Source organism: Garra rufa, chromosome 12 (genome assembly GCF_049309525.1).
Source record: "Garra rufa chromosome 12, GarRuf1.0, whole genome shotgun sequence".
Classification (NCBI taxonomy): domain Eukaryota; kingdom Metazoa; phylum Chordata; class Actinopteri; order Cypriniformes; family Cyprinidae; genus Garra; species Garra rufa.
The window spans coordinates 41,357,662-41,380,750 of NC_133372.1; the positions used below are offsets into that span (position 1 = coordinate 41,357,662).

At 32.7% G+C, this 23,089-nt stretch overlaps 1 protein-coding gene across 1 annotated transcript in view; it reads left to right on the forward strand.

The window, feature by feature from the left end:
• LOC141347599 (extended synaptotagmin-1-like) overlaps positions 1–23,089 on the forward strand; it is a 36,374-nt gene that overhangs the window by 5,779 nt on the left and 7,506 nt on the right. Inside the window, exons 3-31 of the mRNA XM_073852589.1 lie at positions 335–469; positions 1,787–1,860; positions 2,161–2,233; positions 2,326–2,415; positions 3,680–3,735; positions 3,876–3,996; positions 5,210–5,386; positions 5,622–5,704; positions 6,951–6,999; positions 7,947–8,036; positions 8,290–8,385; positions 11,909–11,980; positions 12,062–12,148; positions 12,283–12,432; positions 13,424–13,540; positions 13,712–13,888; positions 15,125–15,210; positions 15,311–15,359; positions 15,532–15,621; positions 15,707–15,802; positions 17,426–17,497; positions 17,594–17,680; positions 17,779–17,925; positions 19,301–19,407; positions 20,707–20,869; positions 20,958–21,134; positions 21,219–21,301; positions 22,511–22,559; positions 22,779–22,868. Coding sequence (XP_073708690.1) covers positions 335–469; positions 1,787–1,860; positions 2,161–2,233; positions 2,326–2,415; positions 3,680–3,735; positions 3,876–3,996; positions 5,210–5,386; positions 5,622–5,704; positions 6,951–6,999; positions 7,947–8,036; positions 8,290–8,385; positions 11,909–11,980; positions 12,062–12,148; positions 12,283–12,432; positions 13,424–13,540; positions 13,712–13,888; positions 15,125–15,210; positions 15,311–15,359; positions 15,532–15,621; positions 15,707–15,802; positions 17,426–17,497; positions 17,594–17,680; positions 17,779–17,925; positions 19,301–19,407; positions 20,707–20,869; positions 20,958–21,134; positions 21,219–21,301; positions 22,511–22,559; positions 22,779–22,868 — 2,943 coding nt within the window. The remainder of the gene's footprint in view (positions 1–334; positions 470–1,786; positions 1,861–2,160; positions 2,234–2,325; positions 2,416–3,679; positions 3,736–3,875; positions 3,997–5,209; positions 5,387–5,621; positions 5,705–6,950; positions 7,000–7,946; positions 8,037–8,289; positions 8,386–11,908; positions 11,981–12,061; positions 12,149–12,282; positions 12,433–13,423; positions 13,541–13,711; positions 13,889–15,124; positions 15,211–15,310; positions 15,360–15,531; positions 15,622–15,706; positions 15,803–17,425; positions 17,498–17,593; positions 17,681–17,778; positions 17,926–19,300; positions 19,408–20,706; positions 20,870–20,957; positions 21,135–21,218; positions 21,302–22,510; positions 22,560–22,778; positions 22,869–23,089) is intronic.

The following is a 23,089-nucleotide window of genomic DNA, read 5'->3' on the forward strand; positions in this document are numbered from 1 at the left end:
CTTTTATCAAATAGTAGTAAATCGCATTTTAAATCGCAAATCGCAATTTTGATCAGAAAAATCGCAATTAGATTTTTTCTCCAAATCGTGCAGCCCTAATTACTAGCATGATCAACATGTTAACATCTTTCTAGCCTGATTAACATGTTGTTAACATGTTTCTAGCCTGATTAACATGTCGTTAGCATGTCAATAGCATGATTAGAATGTCATTAGCATGATGTTATCATTAGTAGCCTGTTAGTTAGCATGATTAGCAAGTTGCTAGCATGTTTCTAGAATGATAAGCATGTTAAAGTTGACACACAGTTTCTCTTCCTGTCTGTTTCTCAAGGTTATCCATCAGGCCTGGCCGTACATAGGTCAATATTTGGAGAAGCTGCTGACAGAAACTATTGCTGCATCTATCCGCGGCTCCAGCTCTCATCTGCAGACGCTCAGCTTCACGAAGGTCGACTTCGGTGGCAAGGTCATGCATGCTCACTCACTTACTGCTACACAAAAATATTTCAATGCAACACTCCTTCACATCTCAATCCACTGCAGAGATAATAAAAGCGGCTCCATTGCCACTAAACATGTCAGAACAAGCATTCTTTTTGAATAAATGCTCTTGAGAACATTATCAACATCTGTTGCCTCATTGCAAACGTCCTATTAAGACAAGAGTGAAATTTTGATGTGATTTTAATTATAAGACTATGAAATTGTATATTTTGTTGGAAAATATGATGTTTATTACCATAGTTAACAGAATTGTGATGTTTTAAAATAGCGAAATCCATTAAACCTTTTGAAATAAAGCACTTATTTTAAAATATTTAAGGCGAGTCACTGCAGGCGTTTAGGATAAAAAATTAATACTGATAGTTATCACCTTACTTACTCTGATTGATTACATTGATAATTGCAAACATTTTTTGTATTACAAGTTTTCTAAAATGTTAGGTTTTAATACACAAATGAGGCATTATTTAATAAAATATGCACTATTTGCATACATTTCTAGTACAAAAATCTAAACACTGGATGAAGTCAGTTTCAAAATTCTTGTTTATTTTTTGACAAATTAGAGTCAAATGTTTGAACAGAGGGAATTTTGTGTCTCTCATTTTCTTACTCCATAATTCAGAAAATATGTAGAACAGACATAAAACAATATATTTTTTTACAGTTTTTTTGGAAATAAAAGTTGTATAAAATCAAGCAAATTATATATGAACAAATCCCTCTGTAAAAACCTTCAGGATAGAGACAAGAATAAAAATGTAAAGTTTGGTGTGTGTAAGTGCTACTGAAGTGGAGATTTAACTCATTTTGAGAAAATGGCCCTTTAAAAATGTATTGCAATTGAAATCTATTGACACAAATAGACACTTAATGGTGTCTTTTGGATGCTTTCTTTCCACCAGCCTGAAAAAACACTTTATGAAAAACCAAAAAGTCAAAAAAAGTCATCTCAAACTTGAGAGATGCATGAAAAAACAGTGTTTTTGCCTGCAGTGTCTGCCCTTAAAATAAAACATTATTATTAACGAAAGAACTTTAAATATGCAAATATGTTGTTATATTATAAAAATATATTTTAGGTCTAAGAGGTTTGGCTGACAGGAATTTTTAGGAAATCCCTGTAGTTAAGTTATGAAAAGTTAAAATATTAACATAAAATCTACAGAATTATGGAATGTTATAACAAAGAAACAACTGATTTACCAATTTTGCTTGATATCACAGTTTTGCCTGCACAGTTTTAGATTTTATTTGAATGCTTTCTTTTATTTTACAGCCAATGAAGGTGGTTGGAGTGAAGGCTCACACAGAAAATGAGAAAGGTCAAATTCTGCTTGATGTTTACATCAGGTAATGCATACATCTTTTTACTCTACATTTGAGATTTTCTGCAAACATGAGGTCCTGAAATAAATGAACTGTCTATCGTCTCTCGGGGAGTGATTTAAAAGCCTTGTGTTCTCAATAATGTGTCACAAAACACACCATCAAACTGATGCCAACTTTGATTAATTCAGCCTGACTGAGTTTATCCCGAGAAGAAAAGAATGTATACACTATTTTAGTTTAAGCAGAATCATTAAGGTCTTTAAAGATGTTTAATTTATTTTATGAAGAGGTAAAAGCAACCTAATGTTTGTCTGTTTTCAGTTATGTGGGGGATGTTGAAATAAATGTGGAGGTGAAGAGGTATTTCTGCAAGGCTGGTGTGAAGGGAATACAGGTGAGATTCTGCCTTGTGATGGTGAATTTAATGCACAATCCAAGCAAAGAAATTAAGAAAATCTTTTTTTTAATTCGCATTTGTTCTCTTAGCTTCATGGAATGATGCGTGTGATTTTGGAGCCGCTGATTGGTGACGTCCCAATCGTGGGCGCTGTGACCATGTTCTTCATTCAAAGACCTGTAAGTTCTGTATATTCTATAATAAAAGTTCTTCAGTGCTCCTATAGCTGTATATGGTTCTTGAGTTAACTAGATAGTTCTTTGGATATTAAAATGTTGTTGCATGGCATTATAGGTTTTTCAAATATAATAGTACAGGGTTTCCCAAACTGGGGTATGTAAACTGTAAAATTACAATAAATATGCAACTATTACTGAAGGTTCAAATGCTCACTGATGCTTCAGAAGGAAAACCGATGCATTAACTTTTGCCTAAATATCTTTTTTTTTTAATTTAGTACTGCCCTTCAGAAGCTACTGAAGATACGTACATGTTTCCCAGAAGACAAAACAAGTTTATAAATAAATTTACCCTGATATTCAAATTTAAAAGGTTTAAACCCCCATCTCTTAATGCATCGTCTTTCCATCTGAAGCATTAGTGAGCATTTGAACATTCTGTAAAAGTCGCATATGAGTCCCTCAGTTGTTCTCAGTGTGAAAACATGGATCTCAAAATCATAAAATCATTGTTGGAAAGGGTTCAAATAAACAAAAAAGCTAAAAAAGCTAAAAAAAACAAAGAATTTGTGGGACCTGAAGGATTTTTGTTCAAAACAAACAAAAGACTCATGAACAACTATCACTAAACAAAAAAATTTATTAAATAATGGCTTACTGAACAAAAACACAGATGTGGATAATTCAGGTAATAACACAGTATTAAGACTATTTAAGGCTTGTATCAACTAAACTTTAAAAACAGGGTTATTTTTTATATAAATTCAACTATTATTTTCTCTTGTGGACTATATGTAAACATTTTTTATGTGAAATATCTTTTTCAGGTCAGTACTAAATAAAAAATAATATGCATTTTGTATGAGCCCTCTTATTTTGGTAAAATAATTAGCATTTTGCAGATTCTGCAAAGTGTATGTAAACTTTTGACTTTTAGTTAGTTATTACCCAGTTATTGTAATTACTATAATAGGTACGTAGTATGTACATGCTAACCAGAACTGTAATATAAAGTAAATTGTAATAAAATAATATATAGTAAATCAATAAGCTTAGGGTTACTTGCATGTAATTATGCAAAATTCATTGTTATTATAATAGTAAGCACATATAACATGTGAAACAAGAACACCTTAAAATAAAGTGTTACCCAAGGTTAATCTTGGTTCTTCTTTCTTGAATAATTTCTGGAACCTTTGAAGTGTTTATTATTTCATTAGTACTCGAAAGTCATAATCTTCTCCTTTGCCCTTTTTTGTGTTAGAAACTGACCATTAACTGGACTGGTTTGACCAACCTGCTGGACATTCCAGGACTCAAGTGAGTTTCAGTCATTGGAGACATTCTGTTCGGTTCAGTGCACTCACCCTCTTGAGCTGTGCTGAGCCTTTTTGATGTGGGTGAGTTTCTCTCTGAATCTCTTTAACACTTTCTATCTTTCTTAACTTTCTTTCTCTCAGTGTGATGTCAGATACTATGATCATGGATGCGATTGCTTCATTCCTGGTTCTGCCCAATCGTCTCACTGTTCCTCTAGTTCCAGACCTGCATGTGGCGCAGCTGCGATGCCCTTTACCCAGGGTAACACACAAACACACACACACACACACACACACAGAGACCTTTACAAATGCCCATATACACATTTCCTCTGATTTACTAAAGGTTTGCATGTATAAAAGTAGCTGCTGCAGGGTTTCCCTGACTGTTGAAAGTGTATAATTAAGTAAATCTTTAAAATGCAAAATGAAATATTTTGACCCACATTGACCCACATCAAAGAACCATGAACATACAAATGTGTTGTTTAACTATTCAAACATTAATTAAAAAGATTAGTTCACTTCCAGAACAAAAAATTACAGATTTACTCACGTACTTGTCTTCCAAGGTCTCTCTTTCTTCAGCTGTAAAGAAATGATGTTTTTTGAGGAAAACATTTCAGGAATTTTCTCCATATAGTGGACTTCTATGGTGCCCGCAAGTTTGAACTTCCAAAATGCAGTTTAAATGCAGCTTCAAATGACTCTAAATGATCCTAGCCAAGGAAGAAGGGTCTTATCTAGCAAAACAATCAGTTATTTTCTAAAAAAAAAACCTTACAATTTATACACTTTTTAACCACAAATGCTCGTCTTGTCTAGCTCTGTGTGAACTCTGTGCACTCTGGTTAGGGTATGTTGAAAAACCCTCAACTCAACTTCAAAATTGTTGTTTTACCTTTTTTTGTGAAGGGCATTTGACCTTCTGTGCATTTCACTTTGTAAACACTGGATCTGTACTTCTGCAGCATTGTAGGATGATTTTGCATTTGGAAGAGAAAATGAGAGGAGAGTTTATTGACATACCCTAACTGTCTTGAACAGGAGTACACAGAGTACACATGCACCGCAGAGCTAGACAAGACGAGTATTTGAGGTTAAAAAGTATTTAAATTGTACTTTTTTTTAGAAAATAACAGATCGTTTTGCTAGATAAGACCCTTCTTCCTCAGCTTAAATTGTTTAGAGCCCTTTGAAGCTGCATTTTAACTGCATTTTGGAAGTTCAAACTCGTGGGCACCATAGAAGTCCACACTAGAGAGAAAATTCCTGAAAGGTTTTCCTAAAAAAAAAATATTTCTTTACGACTGAAGAAAGAAAGACATGAACATCTCAGAAGACAAGGGGGTGAGTAAGTTTTCTGTGAATTTTTGTTCTGGAAGTGAACTAATCCTTTAAAATGTCAGGGGGACTTCAAGTATTTTAGGTCAAAGGGGTTTGGCTAAAAATAATAAAATGTTTCTTTCATGAAGGGAGTTGTGCGTATTCACCTGGTGGAGGCTGATGCTCTGGCTTCAAAGGATAACTATGTGAAGGGTATGATGTCAGGCATGTCTGACCCTTACGCCATGCTCAGAGTCGGCCCGCAAACCTTCAAATCCCGCCATTTGGACAACACACTCAACCCCAAATGGGATGAGATGTATGAGGTGGGTGTTACAATGACACCACATTGTAAAAACAATAAAAAAGAATATGTTTTGGAGTTTTATAACCCATTGACGTCATATATATGCTATAAATGTGATGAACATCTTAAACTCATATGTATCTGTGTCTTTCAGTTCAAGTGTAGAACCACATTTTGTCGTTTTGTCTTTGTTTACCCGTGCTGTTACTGTAGGTGTGTGTTTAGTGTTTCATGCATGCGTGTGTGTCTGTCAGGTCATCGTTCATGAGGTGCCTGGTCAGGAGCTAGAGGTGGAAGTGTTTGATAAAGATCCTGATCATGATGATTTCCTGGGCAGGTACCATATCACTGTTTATCTTCTCTGTCCATCCATCTCTCATTTATTCTTTAAAGGGGTCATATCTAATGTTTTTAAAGGTGCCAAAGAATGCATTGATACAATATTTTAAATTGTTCTCCGATATCTACATAGAAGGTATATGGCTTAGGTAAGGGCAAAAATTTGCAGGTCCATTTACAACTCTAGGATTTGTCCCTAGAATGAAATGGTCTATTACCTTATTTGGAAGGTTCATGAATAATAATGAGGAGCTCTGCTCTGATTGGCTGTTTCACAGAGTGGCTCATTTAGCTCTCACAGCAGTAAGGAAACACATGGAGGAAAATATATATTTAATTATGGAGCTCGAGCCGCTATTTAAACTACCGTTTTGAATGCATCATAACTTTTTACTTTAACTTTTGAGATCTGCAATGCTCTGTGTAACGGTATATTACAGCGGCAGTACTTAGCACATTTGACAAGTTTAGGTGCTTGTGACCGCGCAGTCATCTCTCCTTACTTACGCTGGCAACAAGCTAATCATGTCCCTTTAGTGGCTCGCCTTATTTTATTAGAACACCTTATTTGTTTTCCGTGCCTTTCTGACACCAACTCATCCCTGCACTTAACATCTCCTGCACAACCTGGAACATAACATTTATTTCCGTGATCTGCCATATTTCGCTATCCTTGCTTTGTTTTTTTCACAATAGCCTAGCTGCAGAACTTCTGATGATTGGGCGATGCAAATGTTGGGGGCGTAACTATTAATGATCGCGACTCTTACGTAATAGTCTGTGTTATGTAAGGAATTGGCCTCTTTTTCAGTGGTCTTTTGCAAACACCAGATTTATATAAGAAGGAGGAAACAATGGTGTTTAAGACTCACAGTATGTCATGTCCATGTACACAACTGTTATTATTCAACTATGCCAAGGTAAATACAGTTGTCTATTCTATGGCACCTTTAACATTTTTGTTTCCCCTGTAGTTCACTTATAATGTTAGACAAGGTTTGTTGCAGTTAAAAGCTATTTATTTTGTTGAGTAAGTTTGCATAGTCAATAAAACACTTTTATTCCAAAACTTTTAGAAAAACATACTTTTTTCCATTGATATGACCTCTTTTATATAACTGTTCCACATTTTCGTCTTCTGAACGTCAGTTATAGTGTCCTACCATAAACTATAAATTACTATTACCATAAACTTTGTTTGCTGTTCTCATTTGTTTTAATTCTCTTGATTTCTCCTTCTTCAGGATTAAATTAGACTTGGGAATTGTGAAGAAGTCTAAACTAGTGGATGAGGTGAGAAACTTTATTTTTATATTCTACCTCACTTGTTTTCTCCTGTTTGTGGTTAACTTGGTTTCGTTGACAATGCGCTTAAATCTCACCACATGACATGAATTCTGTATTGATGAACCAATTTGTTACAAACCACTTAAATCAACACCCATGTGATGTATATTGCAGTTATTATTATTTATAAATGTAATTATCATATGGATGAATGCTTGATTCTGATTGGTCCATCATGGCATTCACCAGTCAAATATTTTAATGATGAGGAACGTTCATTTACTAATTTTCACATTTCTTGCACTGTTATAAGTAATTAAAACTACAATGATTTGTTTTCAGTCACTGATAAAAAGCTGAAATATAAAAATTATTTTGAAATATTAGCTGAATAACTTTAAATAATGTTCGCCATTGCTAATTGAAATGAGGTTCTTAAATTACTAAGAATAAATCTGGAATTAATATAATGCTAATTATGAATATTAGTGCTGGGCAAAGATTAATCGCAATTAATTGCGTCCAAAATAAAAGACATAATATACATGATATGTGTTTGTACTATGTGTATACACACATATGTGTGTCTTTATACATACATAATAAATGAAAGTACACTCTATATAAACGTAGATACATTTTTGATGCAATTAATCACAATTAGTCCTTGCCAAGCACACTTGTACCACTCTTTGTTCACTTTTTTGCAAAAATAAAATAATTTAAATTTGTATTTCAAGTGCATTTTATTAATTTGTTTGGTAAGTAACTGAAAAAAGTGTGATAAGCTGCTCATTATTGCAAAATAAAACCCTTGAAAAGACGATCCCATCTTGTTTTAACCTGAAGGGTCTTATTTTCTAATAACGGAAAGCTTGTTTATTAACATTTACATAAGTACATTGTAGACTCTGGGCCATTATTTTTTTTATGTTTTAATGTCCCCTTCCTAGTGGTTCACTCTGAAGGATACCTCTACAGGACGGGTTCATCTCAAACTTGAGTGGCTGACGCTAGAAGCCGACACAGAAAGATTGGAAGAGGTCTTGTAAAACCTTACATACACAGAACTTATGGGGTTTTGTTAGAAATGGGTGTGCTCTGTTCAACACACATGTAAACAGTGTGTTCGTCTACTCCACCCGATAACCACTCCAAAGAAGCTTCAAATGTGTTTAGAGATTGAAAGCTTGCTTTGCACACTTGGCAAACAGAACGACTACAAACAGAAATTCTTGCAGTTGGTTTGCTCCTCCCTCCTTTGGCCTCAATCTTTTGATTCTCTCTCTCTCTCAGGTTGTAAAGAGAAATGAAAGTGTGGTGAGTAAAACAGCAAAGCCACCCTCAGCAGCCATACTGGCAGTGTATCTGGACAAGGCTGAGGCACTTCCTGTGAGTAATACTCTCACATCCTCTTCCTGCTGCACTCTTTGTTCTAACACTCCTATACCACAGACACACACTATATTTGGGCACAAAATTGTCCCCACAGGTGAGCTTAATCTGGTTAAAACCTGCTATTGATCTGCACTCTTAAAAATAAAGGCGCTTTAAAAGGTTCTTCACAGCGATGCCATAGAAGAACCATTTTTGGTTCCACAAAGAAGCATTCAGTCAAAGGTTCTTTAAGGAACCATCTCTTTCTTATCTTTTTAAAATCTGAAGAAGCTTTTTTCACCACAAAGAACCTTTTGTGAAACAGAATGTTAAAGGTTCTTTCTGGAACCATTTAAACAAAAAAGGTCCTTCTATGGCATCATGAAGCACCTTTATTTCTAAGAGTGTGGGGATATCACTGATTGGAAATGTATTCATAAATAAAATCAATTTAGGTTTTTAGTTTTTAATAAAATAAAAGAATGCTCTTATAATTAGCTTTATATGACAGCAAAAGAAGTGTAAGTCTGCATTTATTTGATCAAAAATACAGCAAAACAGTAATATTGTGAAATATTTAAGAATTTCAAATAACAATTTTATATTTCAATATATTTTAATGTGTTTATTCCTCTGATTCAAAGCTGAATTTTCAGCATCATTACTCCAGTCTTCCTTGTCACATGATCCTTCAGAAATCATTCGAATACATAAAACCGCGAAAAAGAATGGTATTTATTCAAAAAGTAAATGTTTTATACGATTATACATTTTATTCAGTTTTATATGTCCTAGTATTAATTTATACTTTGAATGGTAGTGTTTGTGGGTCTGATTTCCCTGCCTTTGCACCTGAAAAGGAAGTGAAATCTGAATTTACCCAACTTTGTGGTCTTCCTTTAAGAAAGGTTACTTAAAGGAGAAGTTCACTTCCAGAAAAAAAAAAATTACAGATGATTTACTCACCCCCTTGTCATCCAAGATGTTCATGTCTTTTTTCCTCAGTCAATAAGAAATTATGTTTTATGAGGAAAACATTTCAGGATTTCTCTCCATATTGTGGACTTTTATGGTGCCCCCGAGTTTGAACTTCCAAAATGCAGCTTTAAATGGCTCTCAGCTGAGGAAGAAGGGTTTTATCTAGCAAAACGATTGGACATTTTCTAAACAAATTGACAATTTATATACTTTTTAACCTTAAATGACCATCTTGTCTAGCTCTACACAGTTAGGGTATATTGAAAAACTCCCAATCTCTTTTTCTCCTCCATTAAAATCGTCTTACATCACTGCAGAAGTACCGACCCAGTGTTTACAAGGTGAACATGCAAAGAAGGTCAGACGCCCTTTAGAAAAAAAGGTAAAACAGTGATGTTAGGCAATTTTGAAGTTGGAGAAGAAAAAGAAAAGTGATAGTTTTGTGGTCCAGGGTCATATATGATAAAAATGCACTTTACTGATGGCCAAGAATTAAGTTCTTTGTCAAATGCAGTACATATACTGACAGTACCTGATTTCAGGTGCAGCTTTCTAGTTTTCTCACAGAGTATATCCCCATTGACTTTCACTGTACAGTAAGTGCATTACTTTAAACACAAATGTGCTTGAGAACCGAGGAACGAGTCTAATTATCATCTGTGATCACAGACAGCATGAAACAGCACAACCTAACCCGCAATGAAGCCAGAACATTCACGTTAAATTCTTCAGACCACAGTACTGTAAGCTGGAGTGCTCTGGGATGTTCACTCAGCCCAAGTGTGTACTTATTTTAAGAGTTTTAAGTATCAGTGTTCCCCTACATAAACTCTTTTGCTCTTGTACTTCTGGTAAAATATTCTGGATGCGGGAAACGGTGCAAGTGCTTTCCCAAAGTGCTCTATCGAGGCTATGAGCCGAATAAGAGAAGATGTGTAATCTAGAGTTACACCTAATCATTTCTGTAGACATGGCTGCAGTCCTGTTTTCACTCTTTTAGAGTTACAGAGTGGGCGTCTACAAGTCTCCTGCCAAGCACAAAAAGGAAATGGCAGGTTGTGGGTAACCAGAGGCATTCACGCACACACGTTTGTTTTTACGATCATGGTGGGGCTTTCCTTTGACTTGTGTTGTTTGTTCTACTGAGCTAATGATGTTTTCTATTCCCTAACTCTTAAAAAAACCTCACAGAAACACTTATGCATTTTAAGACATTCATTGAGACATTGTTTAGTATGTTTATTGAAGGAAAAGTTCACTTCCAGAACACAACATTACAGATAATTTACTCACCCCCTTGTCATCCAAGATGTTTTATGTCTTTCTTTCTTCAGTTGTAAAGAGATTGTTTTTTGAGGTAAACATTTCCATAAAGGGGACTTCTATGGGGCCCCGATTTGAACTTCCAAAATGCAGTTTAAATGCAGCTTCAATGCAGCTTCAAAAGGCTCTAAACAATCCCAGCCGAGGAAAAATGGTCTTATCTAGCGAAACAATTGGTTGTTTTCTAAAAAAAAAAAAAAACACATACCCTAAGTAGCACAGAAATATTTGTAGCAATAGCCAAAAATACATTGAATGGGTCAAAATTATTATTTTTTTCATTTATGCCAAAAATCATTAGGCTATTAAGTAAAGATTATGTTCCATGAAGACATTTTGTAAATTTGGACAACTTTAAAGGCGATTTTCTCAATATTTAGATTTTTTTGCACTCTCAGATTCCAGATTTTCAAATAGTTGTATCTCGGCCAAATATTTGACCCTTATGACTGGTTTTGTGGTCCTGGGTAACATATATGCATTCATGTAGTATAAATACAGTGGTATATCAAAATAAAACATATTGTATTAAAACATGAGTGTTTTCTCATGATGATCAGATGAAGGTGTACAGTATTTTGAGTATATAACCATAAAATGGATATAATGTTTTAAAAAAATTAGATTAAAAAAAGAAATTAGCACTTTCATGCAGAAAAAATGCATCAAATTGTTTAAAAGTGACAGTAAAGCCAATACAGTGTAAGAAAAGAATCCAATTTTAAAATAAATTCTGTTCTTTTCAGCAAAGAATCCTGTTTCCTCAAAATTTACGATTCAGCACAACTGTTTTTAACATTCATGATAATAAGTTCTTAAGCAGCAAATCAGCATATTAGAATGAAGGATCATGTGACACTGACGACTGGAGTAATGGTGCTAAAAATTCAGCTTTGCATCACAGAAAAAAAATTATATTTTAAAATATATATAAATAGAAAAGAGTTATTTAAAACTGTAATAATATTCTACAATATTACTGTTTGTACTGTATTTTTGCTTAAATAAATGCAGCTTTGTTGAGCATAGGAGAGCTCTTTTAAAAACATTAAAAATGTTACCAACACCAAACATGCTGCATAGAATCACTTACTAACTGTATTTGTCTAAAGTTGAATATGAATTAGTTAAATAGTTAAAACAGGAAATATAATCATATTAATGACAAAATGATAAAAGAACTGCAATGCATTAATTTGTTTTTAAGTGTATTTGTACCTGCTTCTTCTGTTTTCAGTTGAAGAAAGGCAATAAGGACCCCAATCCGATTGTTCAAGTCTCAATGGAAGATATTACCCGTGACAGCCGGGTAAGATACACACTTTCCATGAGCCAATGAAAGCTTCTTATGTGACCTGTTGTTCTTGCTCACTTATTTGCCTTTTTCCAGATTTGCTGGAATACAGTGAACCCCCAGTGGGAGGATGCTTTCACTTTCTTCATCAGAGATCCAAGCAAACAGGACATTAACATACAGGTATGCTAACTTCATCTGCTTGGAATTAAACATACTTCTGGTCTGATCTGTTTACACACTGACAGCTTGAAGTACAGGTGTAAACAAGGTTTAGATATGAATACTGCAGGTATTTGTTTCTAAATCTCTTTCAGGTGAAGGATAATGACCGTGTTCAGGTTTTGGGAAAACTGTCCGTTCCTGTTTCCCGTCTTCTCTCTTGTCAAGATCTGACTTTGGATGAGTGGTTTAATCTAGAGAATTCTGGTCCCGAAAGCCGCATCCACATCAATACTGTGCTCAGGGTAAATTCAGCAGACACACCATACACAAGCTTGAGTGCACAATAGTTTGCATACAGATGACTGTAAAAGTACTGCAAAAACAGTAATAATTTGATATATTTTTGCTATTTAAAATAACTGTTTTGTTTTAGAATATATTTTACAATACAATTTATTCCTGTGATAAAAAGCTGCATTTTCAGCATCATTACTCCAGTCTTCAGTGTCACATGATCCTTCAGAAATCATTCTAATATGCTGAGTCAGTATAATTATTATTATTATTTATTTGGGGAAAGAAATGATAGAAATTAATACTTTTATTTAGCAGGGATGCTTTAAACTGATCAAAATTGATGATACAGACATTTATAATGATTTCAATTTCAGATAAATGCTGTTTTTCTGAACTTTCTGTTCATCAAAGAAACCTGAAAACAATTATACTCAGCCATTTTCAACATATTAATAATAATAAATGTTTTTTTGAGCAGCAAATCAGAATATTAGAATGATTTCTGAAGGATCATGTGACTGGAGTAGTGATGCTAAAAATTCAGCTTTGAAATCACAGGAATAAATTACATTTCAAAATATATTCAAATAGAAAATGGTTATTTAAAATAGTAGAAATATTTCAGAATTTTACTGAAAATGTTTTACTTGGATCAAATAAATGCAAGCTTGGTGAGCAGAAGAGACTTCTTTAAAAACATTTAAAAAATCTTACTGTTCAAAAACTTTTGACTGGTAGTGTAAGATGTCTAATTAAATAATGATAAGTTATAATTTAAGGTGTATATATATATATATATATATATATATATGTGTGTGTGTGATTACATTTCTAATCTAAAGTCATTCTAATATTCTGATTTGCTGCTCTAGAAACATTTCTGATTATCATTAATGTGAAATTGATTTTTGTGGAAGTCATAATACTTTTTTTAGGATTTTTTCAGGATTTTTGGAAAAGAAGAGTCTCATTCTGTGTTGATGTCATTTCCTGTAGGTGCTCTGGTTCGATGAAGTTGCTGCAGCTTCGTCTCTCCTCTCCAGTGACCCTTTTTCGAAGAGTTCTGCCTCACGTCCTCAGAAGACGACGCCCCATTCCAGCTTCGCCACTGAGGTGTGCAGACCTGATCCATTAGTCAGCACTATCAATATTTATATGCTATTAATAATGCATTGCATTAGATATACAAGTATGATATGTTCTCAAGTCAACATCTTTTTATGGTCTGATCGATCACAACCAACCTTAAAATCCTCTAAAATCATCTGCTCTTTGTTCTTGTAGGGGATGCTGCGTATCCATCTTGTGGAGGGTCAAAATCTGGTAGCGAAGGACAACATGATGGGTGGGATGGTGAAGGGAAAAAGTGATCCGTATGTCAAGATCCAAATCGGAGGTGAAACCTTTAAAAGTCAAGTGATCAAGGAGAACCTCAACCCAGTCTGGAACGAGATGTATGAGGTGGGAATGCTGGGAAATACTTTTAGAAATCAAACCTAGACACTATGTTTCCCACAATGCAATGCGGTTGACTTGACCCTTACTTTTTTTTATTAGACTGCTAAAAAGATTTCAAAAAAGCTTGATTATAAATATTAAATAACCATATTTATTTGCAATATGATAACTGGATACAACATATTGAATTAAATATACATAATATATTTATATATATTTCTTTTAAAAACATAATATGGTCATGCAACAATGTTTAATATGTGTATTTTTACATATTGCATACCGTTCACAATGCAATTCAAAATCTTTTACATGCATTATACAAGCAATGAAAACTAATACTTAAATAATTTATAATAAACTATAAAAATAACAGTGAATATATGTAACTGTTTACATGCTATTTTAAGTTTAAAATGTATTTTTTTTAAATAGTTTGTATACAGTAAATACTGCAAATTATGTACAATGCAAGTGTTGAAAACATTTATTTGTGGGACACTTTTCTTTATTAAATGAAAATAATGCCAAAATAATTATAATTTAACTAAATATATATAAAAAAACAAAAGTGTAAAAAATAAATAACTATTTTATGTCAATAACTATATAAAATAGTTTGTTTACATGCTAATTTGTAATAGAATTATTTTAGTCCGTATACAGTATATACTGCAAATTACATGCAATGCAAGTGTTCAAACATTTATCCGTGTGACTTTTTCCTTATTTGTGACCATGGACCACAAAACCAGTCATAAGCATCAAGTTCTTTTTAATTGACTTAATAAATACACTTTCCATTGAATTGTATGGTTTGTTAGGACAGGACAATATTCGGCTGAGATACAACTTTTGATGTGATTTGAAAATCTGCAATCTGAGAATGCAAAAAAATCTAAATATTTAGTAAATCACCTTTAAAGTTGTCCGAATGAAGTTTTTAGCCATGCATATTACTAATCAAAAATTAATTTTAATGTATTTATGATAGGAAATTTACAAAATATTTTCAGGGAACGATCTTTACTTAATACCCTATTGTTTTTTAGCATAAAAGAAAATTGATAATTTTGACCCATACAATGTGTTTTTGGCTATTGCAAAAAATATACCTGTGCTACTTAAGAATACTTAAGATGGTTTTGTGGTCCAGGGTCACATATAAGCTGCAAAATGTTTACAAAATGATGGTTTGACAGCATGACAACTTTTTAATTTCCTATTATTATTTTTAAGGTGGTTTTGACGCAACTTCCTGGTCAGGAGTTGACGTTGGAAGTTTTTGACAGGGACATGGACATGAAAGATGACTTTATGGGCAGGTATGATGGCTTCTATCAATATAATCCATAAGAACTCTATGAATTGTTTTGTTTTATCATTATTTAGGTATGTATTAAGCATGTACTGTTTTTCTTTTAGGCTGAAGATGAATCTGAGTGACATAATCAGCTCTCAGTATATTAACGAGGTGAGCATATGTGCTTTAGTTGTAGTAAGTTAAAAAAAAAATTAAAATAAACATACTAATATAAAATATATATATATATATATATATATATATATATATATATATATATATATATATATATATATATACTATAAAATATACTAATAAATATGCTTTTGTGTTTGTGTGTCAGTGGTTTACTCTGAGCGATGTCAAGCGTGGCCGTGTTCATCTCACTCTGGAATGGCTGCCCACTGAAACACAACCAGAGAAACTAGAACAGGTAATAAAAACAGTTTTCGTTTTCGTTCAGTCTCTCTGTGTTGAAAATACACTGGGTGTATATAACTGGGTGATTCATTCATCAGGTGTTGCAGTACCAGTCTAAGAGCTCATACCTCAATAAAGCAGTGCCAACTGCTGCTCTCCTGTTTGTGTATGTGGAGCGTGCACATGAACTTCCTGTGAGTATGCATCTTTTTAACATCTCATTTGTTTGAGAGCAAATAGAGACTGGGATCCTGTCTCAGATTTTTTTTTTCTGAGAAATAAAAACTGTAATGCAATCAGAAGACAAATATCTCAATATGAAGCCAATCAATTCTCAAATTATCTCATAACTGCTATTTGTGAAAATACATTCATGTTTATTCAGCAAAGATGCATTAAATTGATTAAAATGACAGCAAAGCCATTTATAATGTTGCAAATGATTCCTATTTCAGTTAAATGCTGCTCCTTTAAACTTTCTATCAACCAAAAAGAATTCTAAAAAAAAAAATGTGTCAAAGCTTTCAACGTTGATAATGAGAAATGTTTCTTAAGCAGCATAATTAATTAAGCAAAATCAGCATATTAGAATGATTTCTGAACGATCATGTGACATTGAAGACTGGAGTAATGATGCTGAAAATTCAGCTTTGCTTCACAGGAATAAATTACATTTTAAAATACATTCAAATAGAAAACCGCTATTTAAAATGTTAAAAATATTAATAATATATTATATTAATGTTTTTACTGTATTTTTCTTCAAATAAATGTAGGCTTGGTGAGCATAAGAGACTCTTTTTCTCAGTTTTCAAATTTAGCTTTGCTATGACAAAGCAGTTATTTAATATTAATATTTCACAATATTTTTGTTTTTATTGTATTTTTGATTAAATAAATTCAGACTTGGTGAGCATAGGACTCTTTCTAAAATCTTAAACAATCTTACAAACCCAAACTTTTGAACTGTAGTGTATTTCAACAACCTTTTTTTTCTTCCATTTCTATTTATCCTGAGGAATTTTAAGAGAAAAGTCTAAAACAAAGTTGACATATACCCACATTTGCTGTTTAAGTTCTTCTCTTAAGGGAAGACACTGCAGGCAAAAACACTGTTTTTTCATGCACGTGTAAAGTTTGAGATTTGGGGCTTTTAGGTGTTTTTTCAGACAAGTGGAAAGAAAACACCCAAAAGACACTGTTAAGTGTTTCTTTTGTAGCACTTTATCTATGTGTCAATAGATTTCAATTACAATGCATATTTTTAAAAGCCATTTTCTCAAAATGAGTTTTTTTTTCCTAGACTGAGCCATAAATCACCACTTCAATAGCACTTACACACACCAAACTTGACATTTTTATCCCTGTCTATATTCTGAAGGTTTTTACAGAGGGATTTATTCATATATAATTTGCTTGATTTTATACAACATTTTTTATCCTCCAAAATGGTAAAAAATACTTTGTTTTCTATTTTTTTTTCTCTGAATTATGGAGTAACAAAATGAGATACCCAAAATCCCCTCTATAAAAACATTTGACTCTAATATGTCAAAAAAATAAAATTTGAAATTGTCTTCATCCAGTGTTTACATTTTTGTACTAGAAATGTATGCAAATGAGCACATATTTTATTAAATAATGCCTCATTTGCATAGTTGAACCTAACAATTTAGAAAAATTGTAATACAAAAATGTTTGCAATTATCAATGTAATCAATTAACTTGGTAAGTAAGGTGAAAACTATTAGTTAATTTTTTTTACCCTGTTTACCTGCAGTGTCTCGCCTTAAGTATTATTTTCTCTGTGTGTTTAGCTGAAGAAGAGCGGAAAGGAGCCTAAAGTTGGAGCTGAGCTGATTTTGAGAGGAACTTCTCGTAAAACCACGGTGAGAAACCGTGTTGTTTTTACACCGATACTGTTGAGTTCGTTCACTATCGATGTGTGGCTACAGTTGACTTTTCTATGTCACTGTGTGCTTTAGGTCTCTGACCGCAGCAGTTCTCCCCAATGGGATGAGGCATTTCATTTCCTGGTTCAAGATCCATTGAACGAAGACCTTGTTGTGAAGGTAAGAGAATGCAAACACCATATTTTTATGTTATACAACTGTAGTGTTTGGCTTGTAACATACTTTACAAGCTATATAACCTCACCTTTTCTCTCCAGTTGTCCCACAACTGGGATTTCTCTCTGGGATCTGTGGTAATTCCCGTCAGAGAGCTTCTCTCTGAGCCAGATCTGATGTTGGACCAGTGGCTCAATTTGGATGGAGCATCACCTCAGAGTCAGATTCTGATCAGAGCTCAGATGAAGGTAAAACACGCATGTATACATACTCTGTGTTTTTAAAAGCTTTAAAAAAGTATCTTTTGTTCACCAAGCTGCATTTATCTGATAAAAAATACTAGAGCTGCAAAATGATTAGTCACAATTAATTGATTCAAAATAAAAGTTTATGTTTGCATACTATATTTGTGTGTACTGTGTGTATTATGTATATATAATACACACATACATGTATATATTAAATATTTATATATATATATATATATATATATATATGTATATATGTATGTATGTGTGTGTGTTTATTTATATATACATAATAAATATACATAGTACACACACATACAATGCAAACATGAACATTTATTTTGAATCGATTAATCGTAACTAATCATTTGCAATACCGCGCAGCTATAAAAAGACATTATGAAATATTATTGCAATTAAAAATAATTACTTTATATTTTATATTTTTAAAATTTTATTTATTTCTGTGATGCAAAGCTGAATTATCAGCAGCCTTTACTCCTACTTTTTACTCTGCACTGGGGCTTAATACTTTTGGGGGGAAAACATGATGCTTTTTATTTTATTTTATTTTATTTTAGTATTTTAAAATGTAATTATTTTTTATTTTTTATATTTTTTACTTTCTATTATAAATAGAAAGTTCAAAAGAACAGTATTTATTTGAAATGGAAAACTTTTATAACTTTATAAACATCTTTGATATCACTTGATCAATTTAATGCACGAGTTGCTGTATTAATTTCTTTTACATGGTTTCCTAATAAGTTTTTATTTGCCTTTCCACAATTTAATGAGCAAAAACTCTTAAATTCCAAAAGTCAAGGCATTAAATCTTGCATGCACTACAAAAAAATGTATGTCTGACTCTGTATTTTTGTATTCTAATATAAATCCAGATTGAGATGCAAAATGAAGAAATGAAGCCTTGTTTTCTTAGAAATTAAACTAAAATAAGTGAGTTTATGCCTAAAACAAGAACATATATCTGTCAGTGAGAATAATTTTTTTTTCTGAGCACATTGGACGATATTTGTTCTTGTTTTAAGCAGTTTCATAGAAAACAAGACTTGCTAACTCATGTCTTGTTGCTTCTCATGTAAATGAATCTTGATTTTAGAAATTATTAATACATATTCATTACATTTTCTTTACCTGGTCTTACATTTTTTATTTATTTTGTAAGCCTGGTTTCAAAACAAAGCTCTCTGTAGCTTGAAAAGAGCAGTCTGTACATTCTGCAAAATATCATTTAAAAATTAGTTTTCAAAAAGATACATATACAGTTTGATCAGTAGTATATGATATTTGCTTGACCTGCCCCTTTGAATCATTTTTGTACTTGATGTGATTGTGATGTTTTCTCATGTTGTAGATTCTTTGCCCTCAAGAGACGGAGAGCTCTGAAGACTACGAGGAGCCGAAACGTCCTGAATCGTCCAGCATTAGAAGAAGAAGACAGCAGGAGGAATTAGTTCAGAAGTGAGAGGAGAAGAATTTCAAGTCATAGAGCCTTCAATCATTTCTAGATTAATAATATTTAATAAACAGTGCCTTAAACTGAAGTTCCTACTTAAAGGATTAGTTCACTTTCAGAACAAAGGTTTACAGATAATGTACTCACCCCCTTGTCATCCAAGATGTCCATGTCTTTCTTTCTTCGCTCGTAAAGAAATGATGGTTTTTGAGGAAAACATTTCAGGATTTCTCTCCATATAGTGGATATGTATGGTGTTTGAACCAAGTTTGAACTTCCAAAATGTAGTTTAAACGCAGCTTCAAAGGGCTCTAAACAATCCTAGCTGAGAAAGAAGGGTCTTTTATTTTTGAAACAAGTTGATATTTTATATACTTTTTGATCTAAAATGCTCGTCTTGTCTTGTCTCTGCGATGTACATGTGTAGTCTGTGTGATCCGGGTCAAGACAGTTAGGGTATGTCAAAAAACTCCCATCTTGTTTTCTTCCCCAACTTCAAAATCGGCCTACATTGCTGCAGAAGTACCGACCCAATGTTTTAAAAAGGAACATACAAAGAAGATCAAATGCCCTTTACAAAAAAGAGGTAATAGCGATGTAGGGCGATTTTGATGTTGAAGACAAAAACGAGATGGGAGTTTTTCGACATACCCTAACTGTATTGACCCAGATCACATAGACTGCGCAAGACAAGACGAGCATTTGAGGTTAAAAAGTATCTAAATTGTAAAAAAAAAAGTATATTTGTTTTGAAAATAACTGGTTTCGCTAGATAAGACCCTTCTTCCTTGACTGGAATTGTTTAGAGCCCTTTAAAGCTGCGTTTAAAATGTAATTATGGAAGTTCAAACACCATATATATCCATTATATGAAGAGAAGCTTGAAATGTTTTCCTCAAAAAACATAATTTCTTAATTCTTAATTTCGACTGAAGAAAGAAAGACGTGAACATCTTGGATGGCAAGGGGGTGAGTACATTATCTGTAAATTTTTGTTCTGGAAGTGAACTACTCCTTCAAGATAAATAGATTTGCAGAACGGACAACTGATATTTCCTTTTATAATTAATAATAATGCTATTATAAACAGATGTATTTAAGTAAGTGTGTTTATTTATTGATTATAGTCGACTGTTAAGTGTATTTATGGATATTTATTGGTTGATGTTTAAGAGGAACAATGTTTCCTGTTCACATTGTTGCATGTTTTGTAACTTCTTTGGCCACATAAGAGAGAAAAGACAATAAACTATCTTTGACTTTGACATGTTTGTGTGTGTCTGTGTTTGTTTGGGGGGGTTTAGGTCTAGTTTTGAGGAGGTCCCGCCATCTCCTGTCAGCAGGACTTCCTCTGTGTCAGTCCCAGAAGAGGTGGAATTCCCAGAGGTCACAGAGGTCCCAGAAGTTTCCAGTTCAGATGACCTTCTACCTTTGCACACCAGCCCTGACCCTGGCTTTGGTGCTGAGGTGAGGAACTTTAAAATGGATAGCGGACTGTTGATATGGCTTATAAATCAATCATACCAACACACTGGGGTGATTTGATGTTTTTTAGGGCGTGTTCCGCCTTCACCTGCTGGAAGCTGAAGATCTGGTAGCAAAGGACAACATGATGGGTGGGATGGTGAAGGGCAAGAGTGACCCGTATGTCAAGATCCATGTTGGAGATACGGTCTTTAAGAGTAATGTGATCAAGGAGAACCTAAACCCCACCTGGAACGAGATGTATGAGGTGGGTTTAGGTCCTCAGATGTTTTTGTAGTTGATGATATACATGGTTTTAACAATTATATTGTGTGATCAATGCTTTTTCCAGCTGGTTCTGACGCCCAAGTCGATCTCTGATGTACTTGTGGAGGTTTTTGACAAGGACGTGGATAAAGATGACTTTTTAGGGAGGTATGTGCTAACTAAAACTGAAGCTATAAAAACCTTTGTATTAATTGAAATTAATCTGAAAGAAAATATAAATATTAGACAAAAATTGTAAACAAAGTGTTTAGGTTAAGTACTAAAATGGTTTAAAATTACTAAAATGTTATTACAATATAAAACAATGTTTTTTTATTTTAATGTATTTTAAAATATAATTTATTCCTGTGATGCAAACCTGAATTTTCATCAGCTGTTACTCCAGTTTTCAGTCTCACAAGATCCTTTAGAAATCATTATAATATGCTGATTTGTTATTAGAATTATCTGAGTTGGCAACAGTTGTGTTGCCAAATTTGTTTTTTGTTTGGAACCTGTGATATTTTTTTAGGTTATTTTGATTAATGAAAAGTTAAAAAGAACAGCATTCATTAAAAATAGAAATCTTTTCTAACAATATAAGTTTTTGCCATCACTTTTGATTAATTTGACATCCTTGGTGAATAAAAGTATTAATTTCTTTCAAAAAAAGAAAGAATAGAAATATATTGACCTAAAACATTTGTATATTCTTCTATTTTAAATAAATGCTGTTCTTTTTTAACCTTTTATTTATCAAAGAATCCTGAAAAAAGTATCACATAGGTTCCAAAAAATATTAAGCAGCACTGTTTCCAGAACTGATAATAAATCAGCATATTAGAATGATTTCTGAAGAATCATGTAAGACTGAAGACTGGAGTAATGATGCTAAAAACCTGGCTTTGATCACAGAAATAAAATAGATTTTCATGTATATGAAAATAGAAAAACATTATTTTACATCATAATAATATTTTACAATATTACATTTTTTCTGTATTTTTGATCAAATAAATGCAGCCTTGATGAGCATAAGAAAACTGTTTGAAAACATGAAAAATCTTACTGATCCCAAACGTTTGAACGGCAGTGTATATATATTATATAAAACAGTTTATAATTATTAAAAAAAAAAAATAGAAACACACATATATCTATGTTATATAATAAGTATTTACAGTAATTTAGTATTTATAAGTAATACAGTAATGAATATGCAAACTAAAATAAAAGATAAAATTAACATAAAAAATATAAATATAAATATAAAAGCGATTTTAAACCATTTATTACTACTATGTTGTATGTATGTTGACATGATGCTTGTCCATGCCATGTAATGCATGTTTGCATATCATTTTTGCTTGGCCACAGGGTAAAAATCAGCTTACAGGAGATCATTCAGTCCCAGCTGACTGACAAAGTGAGTAATTCATCACAGATATCTTTCCTCATTCTCTTTAATGTTTTAATTTTTAACAATTTAGACAAATTGAATTAAATTGCCATTTACAGAGGATTGCTACTAAGTTTACTGGTAAAGTAAGATTGATTGTTCATTTCTGAATATGTAATGTTTCTGTTTAAAAATTAATAATTTTTAGTTTCACCAATTTCATTGTGTTTTCTTTCTCTGTGTCAGTGGTTTTCTCTAAATGATGTCAAACATGGCCGTGTTCATATGATTCTGGAGTGGCTGCCCACAGTTACACAACCTGACAGACTACAAAAGGTCATTATATTATATTATATTATATTATATTATATTATATTATATTATATTATATTATATCATTATGCAGACTTGTGCATAACTTTTTTTTGAGTTTAAAAATAGTTTAGACTGTATACAATCCATCTAGACTCCTTTTTTATTTAATGGACTAATTTCAAGTACCTCCCGAAATTTTACGTGATTCTCTAATATTTCAAAATAATGAAGAATAAAAAATA